At 43.1% G+C, this 10,268-nt stretch overlaps 1 protein-coding gene across 1 annotated transcript in view; it reads right to left on the bottom strand.

The window, feature by feature from the left end:
* Positions 1-5,074: 5,074 nt before the first annotated feature.
* Ildr2 (immunoglobulin like domain containing receptor 2) overlaps positions 5,075-10,268 on the bottom strand; it is a 59,767-nt gene continuing 54,573 nt past the window's right edge. Inside the window, exons 9-10 of the mRNA XM_048358184.1 lie at positions 9,008-9,686; positions 5,075-8,600 (exon numbers count right to left, since the gene is read on the bottom strand). Of these exons, the coding sequence (XP_048214141.1) occupies positions 8,565-8,600; positions 9,008-9,686 (715 nt within the window). The 3' untranslated portion in view covers positions 5,075-8,564. The remainder of the gene's footprint in view (positions 8,601-9,007; positions 9,687-10,268) is intronic.

Here is a 10,268-nt window from a genome sequence, read left to right as displayed (position 1 = left end):
TCTATAAGACCCTTATCTCCAATTAACTACCAAAAAGCCAGAAATGGAGCTATGGCTCAAATGGTAGATCACTAGCCTTGAGTATAAAAGCTCAGGAACAGCACTCTGGCCCTGAATTCAAGCCCCAGGACCAGCACACACTATGCACATGTGCACACACACACTCACACACACAGCAGTAAAGGCCTTTCTTGACTGACATCTGTATATTATGGCATTCCATCAAACGTGAGTCTTCAATCAAAAATTATAATTAAGAACAAAGAAAAACATGAATAACATTACCAGAAGTAACAAACTGAAAAAGTCAAACTCATGAAAAACATAGGTAGTGGAACTGTGAGCTATAAAATTTAAAATTACCAAATTTGATAGAAAAATAAAAGGGAATTAATTGCACATAAGATTAAGGTATATGACACTGTCATGTATTTATAAATCTGAAAAAGAGCTAAGTTGAAAAAGAAGAGAAAATGTATTAATTAAAATTAAAATAAGGAATGAGGTTAGAGTTAGCTGTAGAGAAAGTTGATAAATTACAAGATAAACTTGAATAAATTATCCGGAGAATAAAAGATAAAGAGAGAAAATACAAACAAAAACAGACCAAGAAACAGGGAGTATAGGATGAGATCTAACATACATATAGCTGTATTCTTCAGAAGAAATATTAAAGATGAGATGAAATACTTGACATTTGATGAGTTAGTAACAGAGTTTTTCCACATTTGATGACAATCTAATCCACAGATTGAGGATAAACAAAATCCCAATTAATAAAAAGAAATTCATCTGGTTACAAGTTAATTAAAATCAAAGGACACTGGAGACAAAAAAGAAATCTTAAAAACAGCTAAGGAAAAAGAGAGATTACTTACAAAAGGATAATTAGGTTGGTAACTGATTTCTCAAAAGCAACAATGAAAGTCAGAAACAAGTGAAATAGTAATTTTGACTAGAGAGAGAAAATATCCATGTAAAATTTTATAACCAGTGTAATTTTCAAAAAGAATGAAATAAAGATTTTTTTAGAACTATGAAAACTAACAAAGCATTCTATTAACAGATCAGCACTAAAAAGCCCTGTGTTTCGAAAGTAAATATCCCAAAAGGAATATCTAAAATGTAGGTAGAAAAGGATGTGTAGATAGAAAAAGTAGATATACTAGTATTAAAACTAGAGAAGGGAAAGGGAATATCAAAATTGAGAGACAAAGGATAAAAAGACAAACAACTCCAAAAGCAATACTTACAAAACTATTTGGTGTAAACCAACTGAACAACTCATGAAGGGAGAGGGAAAAAGGGAAGGGGGAGGGGGGAAGGAGGGAGGAGGTAACAAATTGTACAAGAAATGTACCCACTGTCTTACATATGAAACTGTAAGCCCTCTGTACATCACTTTGACAATAAGTAATTATTCAAAAAAAGAAAGAGGAAATAACTGAAAACAAGAAAATTTTTAAAGAAAAGAAATGTATACACTGCCTTATATATGAAACTGTAGCCCCTCTGTACATCACTTTGACAATAAATAAATAATTTTTTTAAAGTAGATCTGGAAGAAAATGAAGGAAGAGGTGGCACTGTTCAAAAAGAATTACCTGTCTTGTGTAACTCCTCTGTCCATCAGCTTTACAATAAAAATTAAAAAGAAAAATAAAATTTAAAAAAGAAAAAGATGACTCTAAACCAACACACATATACACATTACTACACAGTATGTTTATAAGTATATATATGTATATATATACAAATATATAAATGTGTGTGCACATGTGTATTTATATATGAAAAACAAAGTCAGCTGAAGTACAGACAATATAGAAGGAAGTTCTGGAGAGGTATTCAGCGTTAAACTGTTTCAGAGTCTAAGTTAAACATATATGTTAACATTTTAATTACTAAAAGAAGAGAATTAACCTCAGATCTCTAAGCAAAGACAAGTTTTCTATTAGCCAAGAACCTTAAAATCTGGGATTCCCCAGACAAAGCCTGGCCATCAGAAAGGATGAACAGTTCCCTCAGGTACTTATCAATTCTTAGGCTAACAAAGATTTTTAATTGCATTCTTATAATTATAGTGCTGTGGTATTTCTCAAATCTCCTCAGAACTGAAAATGTCCTCCCACGAATAGCTTCCTTTGTCCCACTCCCAAGTAGAATTTCTATCAGGCAAATGCTGGTTACCCTTGTGAAAATAAGCCAGATGTACCATACTGCCCAGCAACCTCTCCTACCCCCACCACCTCCTCCATCAGAGCGGAACAGTGCCAACAGATTGTAACCAGGCCCCATCATTAAAGTCTGCCCAAACACACGTTATGCTCTGTTGGTATTTGTCTCTCCCATAATCTCCTGCTACTCAATCCTCTATACCATAGTACTTACCATGTTCTGAGGAGGATGTGTGCTGTATTCATGACTCTTTTCCTGGCAGAGATCCTCTAATGACAGACCATCATGTCCATCATTTTAATGAGTTCTTGATAACAAAAGTAGGTGAAAATGCTTTATTTAGTTTAAAACATTACAACCAAATTCACTTTGTATATCTGACATAAAAAATATATATATATATGGGCAACAGTGACAGGAACAATTCAGTTTTGATGTCACAGACAAGGCACAAAACAACTGGGCAGGTGACTCTGATGAAGGAAATTTCTGCTCCTCTTGGTCCCAAGTCTTCTTTGCTTATTCTTTATTACCACAGGAGTCACATTGAATTTGTGTGTGTGTGAATCAAGTGGCTTTTCTTACAGCCAAGCAAAGGGAAGCTCTTTGTGTCTTTTTAGCCTTCCCAGAAGAAACAAGTCAGTCTATATTTACCTCATGTCCAGCCAGCCCCACCAAGACATTCTAACAAAACTTGCAGTTACTGCTACACCTTTCTCCTCTTCCCTGTCTCTCTTCCTTGATCAGACTCTTAGTTCTACCAACAAATCTAGAAATAGGGTGAAGATGCCAGATATTTTTCCTCCTAAGCAGCTCCCTCCCCTAAACCTGCAATTCCAAGTCCCGATAAATCTGTAGTTTGGCTCTCTTTGAGGATTCCAAAAGCTTCAGCATGTATTTATGAAAGGTCTTTTCCCTTGAGAGCATAGAGGCTGAAAATAAAGCTTTCCTTCAGGAAAACTTCCCCCACCCCCACCAGGACAGCTTCCAGGAATGGTCTTGGATGGATGAAGGAGCAGTGGTTTGTCTTCATTGCTTCATGCCATCAATGGCATTAAGAATGAGCACTGTGTTCAGGACTCTTCTCACCCTGTATCTTGCTGCGAAGAGAACAAGCCAAAGTCCAGTCCCTCCAGCATTGTAGAAATTGAAGAGAACCCTAGACAGAAGACTTGGTGCTATGACTTTCAAAGTCATTTGATTATAAGTGAATCACTCAGCTTTTTCAACCTCAGTTTTCCATTCTGTATGATAGGATAACATTCACCTTCCTTCTGCATGGAGCTTGATGGGAAAACAAATAATAATGCATGTGAAAGTGGTCTGTAAACAGCAACACATCATAAAAACAAAACATGTATTATTAGTTCTGACCATCATATTTATAACGATCATATTAGTTCTGACCATCACCCTCGGCTAGTGCTAAAGTTCAGGCTTTAGGTTAATGTTAACCTTGCTCAGTGTTATCCTTGCTCTGATGTTAAAATCCACTTATTTCCGTCTCCATTAACCATTTTCCTGGGTGATTCTAGGAGGTAGGATCCCGTCAGGAAACAAATTAAGCATTTCTTTCTGCTGTGTCTTTAAGTACCTGAGCTATTATTGCAGTGAATTTATATTTCTATATTCTGTATTTATAAATCAATTTCCAACTCCTCTAAAACTCTAGAAGCACTTAAATCTCATTTTGGAAGGAGTTGTACATGAACTGGATCACCCACTTTGGGTATTAAGGTGGACATGATATTAACTAGCAAGGCTGATCATTTGAATGCTTTAAAAATGATTTACATCTGCCATTTCCCCAATGGCCTCTTTTCTTTTTATGATCTAGTTTTTCTCAAAATGGCATTGAGGGAATGAGAAAATTACCTGTAATTCTTGTTGTCTGATTTGAGATTGTCACAATAGATCATTATTCTGGGAGTGGGAACATCTAGAACAGGCTCCTAGAGAGAGCTCCTAACAACTTTTTCTCACATACACAGGGATTTCCTGTACTGGACTCTAGTGAACCAACCTTGAGGGTCATAGCCAGACAGCTAGGTGCCTCTTTGCTGCCAGCACCAAGGGAGTGAGGGGAAAGCTCACTAGGATATCTGGTGAAAAAATTTTACCACCCCAGAAAGCCTTAGGGTTAGCTGCTTAAGGTGCAGCAGAAGCAGGGCTCAGAGCAGCACTTCCCAATGCATCTGATCACAGATCTCTCCTAAGATGCTGGTTCAGAGCTTAAGTCCTGGCTTAAGACACACCTAATCAATCTCCAAGGCAGGGCCCAACAACACCTATTAAATGGCATCAATTAATTTTCATGATTTGAGGAAACATTGATCCAACAGGGAAGGTGTATAGGTTGAGAGACTAAGGATCTAACAAGCTTGGGACATCACTAATAGGATTAACTCTTTCTCCATCTAATAAAGGGAGGGCACTGGGGCATAGTGGTAGAGTGCTTGCCTAGCATGCACCAAGTCCTGGATTCAATTCCTCAGTATCTGGAAGTAACTGGAAGTGGCGCCATGGCTCAAGTGGTAGAGGGCGAGCCTTGAGCAAAGAAGCCCTCAGGGACAGTGCCCAGGCATTGAGTTCAACTCCCAGGACTGGCAAAAAAAAAATGGGGGGTGGGTAGGGGGAGGAGGAAGGGCACATATAAATGACAGTATCTGTTGTTACTCCAACCTCTCTCAAAAGCTGCCTAAGATCCAGGTTTTTATAAATAGTTTGTGGAACTAGAAATGCATAATGATGTGGCTCTGAGCCTTAGGTTTGGGTAGCTGGCCCCTCCCACCTCAGTCTTGCCCAGTCCCATGCCAATGCAGAGTGAGGAAATGGCAGGGGGTGGGAGGGGGAGGACCACCTCTGAAAGTGAGAACCAACTGCCTGCATTGGGGGAGGCGGGGAGACAACAACACTTGGAGCAGCAGAGCTGAGCTCCAGGGGAGGCAGATACTGAGCACTCATCAGTGTGTTTGGGTGGAAGAGCTCATACACACACGCCAGGTCCATGACAATGGTCCTCAGCCTCCTAGTGGCCTAGAGAAGTGGCCCATCTGCCAAGGGACACTTGCCCCCACCTGCTTCCACACTCCTGCCTCCAGCTCATCCTGACTCAGCTGTGACTCATAGGCACACACAGCAGTTCCTGCATCATCTTTCTGGTCCCCTGATACTCATCCCACCCTGTCCTAGTTCACCTCTTTTCAGTTCAGACTTTTGAAGATTGGCTTCCTGGATCATAGGCATATCTTTAAATGGGATGAATGAACACACACACACATACACACACACATACACACACACACACGCACGCACCACTTAAATATCAAAATATTCCCATTTAAATTTTATAAAAGACTTTAAATCTCTGAGTTTATTGTAAAGTATCCATAGCACTATTTCCTATCATATGAATAGAATCGAATTCTTTTTTGGGCATGTCTTATTTTCCCTGTAAATTGGAGGGACACATACCCCCGCCACCTTAGTGAACAGAGAACACATCTCTCTCATTTCACAAGACTATTCTATGCTCCCAATAAAACCAGGAAGGAAGCTAATATGTATAGGCACTTCCTATTCAGGACACTCTATCCAGAGAAGAAAAGAAAGGAGCATTGCCGCAAAGTCACAGGCACCAAGGACAGCTAAGCTTTGCCTTGTCTATTCAACTCTGTCCATGTAACCAGAAACAACTGCCTTTTCTCTCTCCTGAAGTCAGAGTGATTCACATCTCCCTACAGAGAACTTGACCCTATGCCCACTCAGGTTATTTCATTAGCCTACCATCTTCATTGCATTTTTTAATAGTCTATAGTTCCATTATCTTTGGAATTGGAGGTTTCCAATTTTAAGAATTCTTTCTCATTGTTCCTCTTGACCTTCACCAAATCATACATGCCCCTGGCTTAAAAGAGCAATATATTTGGTCTCTGCTGCTGGTGCTATGGGGCTCTTTGGTGGTGAGAAGCCTGGCACAGTGCTCAGTGTACAGTAATAATAGCTACTGCAGCTATCCAGTATTCTCCAAAGTTGCCTGAGCAAGGTGAAATCCAAAGCTGGTGACTAAGAAATGATGGGTTTTTTTCATATTGAATTGGGGCCCAAACAGACAGACCAGGCCTAGGTTTTCTGCAGCCAGGGACACCAGCAGGTCGAAAACTCAGCACCAAGGTTATGGCTTGTGTCTTCCCGCCTTTAGATGGGCATACACTTGGATGAACTGTCCTCTTGGTTGTTCTAGGACAGGCCAAAGCAGCCATGAAGTCCTTGGTAAGCCAATTCTCCTCCAAGCAATGATACCAGCGCATCTCTCCAACGGCCTTTATAACAGCTTCTTTACAATACTGCACAAGTAGGTTTGTCTTTTTAAAAAATGCCATGAAGAACAATGGGTACTTGTGGACTGGTACTCGGAGCTCCAGTCAGAGAGCTCTGGAGCAGACCAAGTTGAAGGGGACCCATCTCCTTCAGAGGTTAGATGCAGATCCTGTAAGTAAGAAAACAACCGCTTGCTGGATTAGGGTATGGCAAGGTCAAGCATCATCATCCTCCAGAGATTTGACCCAAACACATGTGGAAAAAAAAACTGTGATAGAAAGTTCCACAGCAGAGTAAAAGCTATGATGAAAAGTCTGTAAAAGTAATCAAAGGCAAGTGAGACACTTAAGGTTGAAGGGATTTACGGAGGAACATGGAGAAGGTTCCATTCTTGAAATGAGCATATAGGGTGAACCTGACTTCTCACAACTCCAGTAAGATTACACAGTTCAGGATGGGCTCAGCTAAGCATTTCTTCTGTTGGTCTTGGCTGGGCACTCATGTGCTTACAACCAGCTGAGAGTTGATTAGCTGCTACATACAGTGACATGGTAACTGGGACCTCTTCTTTTATCATGCAGAAGAAAAAACTGATAGAATGTCCCACAGCAGAGTGAAAAGTCCATCCACCCGGCGGTGGTTGCAAGACACAAGAGACACAAGAGAGGCCAAATGCACTGGAACTTTTCAAGTCTCTCCTTGCATTATATTTTCTGTTGGGTCACTGATCAAATCAAATCACAAGGCCAACTCCAGATTCAGAGTAAGGAAAAAAAGAAGATTGCACCTCTTTAAAATGAAGATGGAAGAGTTTGTAGCCACTTGTGTAGCAATCTACACAAATTACCAAATCCAAAGGGTCTAACATTGGGATTTAGGGGGAAAAAAACATATCATATTCTCAAGGATGGGAACAAAGCGTTCCTTGCTAAGAAAGCAAGATCCTTCATTTCCCAAAAACATCTATGATGGTAGCCCAGTGAAGCCAAGAGATGCAGGCTCCACATCCCTGGTTTTCTGTGTTGGTGGATTCAGGATAGCATAAACAGCTCATGGTAGATGATTTACAAATCTAGAAAAGACTGAGTGGTGTTGGTGGGGAAAATGGTCCAGATTCAATATATAAAGAGACAATATATTATTTTCCACTTCAGTCCTTTCTTGTTCCTCGTGTTGCATAATTTCTTTTTCTCCCTCTTCTCTTTCATGTGTATATTGTAGACATGTGTCAAAAGCACCTGATTACAACCTCATCAGAGTGCAGAGGGAAGCAAAGATGTGTTTGTGGCACCAGTCTGTGCAAAGCCCATGAAGGGAGAAAGAGAAGAGCTCTTAAAGCCCAGACTCAGATGTCAATGTGTACAGCAAAGAGAAAAAGCAGATTACATCCTCAGAATGGAATGTACGCTTTTTCAAAATGCTCTACTCTGTTTTGTCCAAACCACTCAAGAATGGTGATTATGAGCAGCAAATGGAAGTCATTCCAGTGACTCTGGAGGAGGTCACCATTACTGAAATTACCAAAGGCCTTCTGATTTTGGTATAACAACAGTCACTGAGTAGTGACTGGAACATAATGAGAATAAAAGGTATATTTTACTTTGAAGTTATCTTCCCTTATCAGCAGAAGGCCTTCAAATAGTAGTAATAAATTCTTCTGGCACTAAGAATAGCACAGGTTTAGGAAAGCATAGGGTGGGTGTAGACCATTTTTGGAGATGAGTAGTTCCGAGCTAACTCCCTTTCAGAAGTGGATGTGGAGTCCTGGTTCCACTAAGAAAGGAGGTTGTGCAGGACATAATCTAGGTGGGAAACTCTGAATGTGGATGTTCTTACATGTCTCTTGTTTTCTCGATTCATTTCGCATGTGAGTTAGATGGGCACTGAGGTTTTGCATCAGCCTCCTTTAAAGGATGCCCTCTGTCCCTTGCCAAACTAGAGAGCAGAAAATCTTCCAAGGTGGCATCTGAGAAAGTCCTGGGCTTGCTGGCTCTTGGAGTTGCATCTTGTCCTCAGTCCACCCACATCTCATTTCTAGTCATCCAAAGAGAGTTCCAGAGCGTACATCAGACCACAAGGGACATCCTTGTTGGAAAGTCACTCTGGGGAAAAGCAGAAAAAGCACAACATGAAACTACAAGCAACAGATTAACAATAAGTCAAAGTTTAAAAGAAAAGAACAGGAAAATGAAGAGGAGGTGGAAGAGAAGGAGGAAAACAAGCCAGCAAAAACACACGCTTAATTTCCTTCACCTGACCCTGGATAAAAAGAGGTTGAAAAGAACCTGAGCCTGCTTAGCACCCGTGGGCAAATTCTTCAGAGCAGGACGACTGGGCCCCATTAGCCTGACCCCCCCGCCCCCCGCATCTTGCATTCTTGTCAGGGACAGAAGGCAGGGAGAAGAGATGTCCTCCCCGCTCGCTCTCTCCTTCCTCTGCCCCCCCCCCCCACCTTGGGATGGTGACCCTGTGATGCTGCGAGGAGGGGCAGTGCCCAGCGCAGGCTCACCGTTTTCTTGGCAGGCTCCTTTTTCCTCCTCTTCTCCGAGTTGCTGTGGTAGGGCAGGTCCCGGCCGCGGAAGGACGGGCCCCGGCTCAGCTCCAGCTCGCTGTAGGGCGGCAGCGTGTCCTCGGCCGCGTCCTCCTCGTCCTGGTCGGCCTCGGCCGCCTTGTAGGTGGATGGAGGGGACCAGGCGTAGTAGGAGGCGCTGCGCTGGCTAAGCTGCGCGCTCAGCTTGGACGGTGTTTCCAGGCTGCCCCCGCGGCTGGGCGCCTCAGGCCTCGGCTGGCGCTCCAGCACGCTGCTCAGGTATGAGTGATCGTACTTGGACGCGGTGCCTGGAGTCCGGCTCACCAGGCGTGGAAGGTGCGCGTCGTCGACCGGGCGTCGGCGCGGGGGGCTGTAGGACCAGCCACGGTCGGAGTCGGTCAGGGGTTCGCGGCTGCGGCTGCGGCTGCGGGGGCCGTAGTACTCCTCCAGGGAGCCGTCCTGGTAAAAGCCCCCATGGGCCCGCGACTCTGTGCGCTCGAAGCGGCTCCCGGTCCGGGCCTCGTGGCTGTTGCCATTGGCACGGCGAGGACGCTGGCCGTAGGAATCTGCGAAGGCCGCAAGCTCGTCCATGGACACTGCTGGCACCCCGGTGGCGAAATTCTTCCGGGAAAGCATCTCTGATTTGGAGCGCTGTTGGCTGTGGGTAGAGGAGCCCAGGTAAGTGAGTGGATCAGTTACTGCATCTGGAGCAAACCCCCTGTCTGCCTGGTGCACAGCAGCAAGCTTGAGACTGCCCTGGAAAAGCCCACAGAAATGGGGGGATGAGGGGAGTCTCTCCCACACTGCAGATCTGTCTAGTGAGGGAGCCACCTGTCTATCTCATGATGGCGTTGTGCAGCTAAAAATACTTTTGTCTACTGAGTCCTGAAACACACTTATAGGGATTCTAATTTGACATGATGTGACCTCGGGTTGACTGCCATTTTTCCATTCATTCATCCCCAAAGCCACAGCAAGTCCCAGTAGTAGTGTAACCATGCAAGAATGGAATATTTGGTGACACACTGAGAGGCCTGTTTCCTCCCCCAAAGCCAAGGGCCATCTTTTGCTCTTAAGGCAGGAGGCTAAAGGAATGCCTGCAGTTGGTAAGAGAAAGGTGTTACCCTATTGCTCTTCAAAGTGGATGGGTGAATAGTGATGAGGCCATTCAGAGGGAAGCAGTCACAGTAACAGGGTTACTCTTGGCCTTCCCAATTCACTGGTCTCACCATCTTAGGTT

The sequence above is a fragment of the Perognathus longimembris genome, chromosome 11 (assembly GCF_023159225.1).
Source record: "Perognathus longimembris pacificus isolate PPM17 chromosome 11, ASM2315922v1, whole genome shotgun sequence".
NCBI classification, from domain to species: Eukaryota; Metazoa; Chordata; class Mammalia; order Rodentia; family Heteromyidae; genus Perognathus; species Perognathus longimembris.
This window is presented reverse-complemented; position numbering and strand designations above follow the sequence as displayed.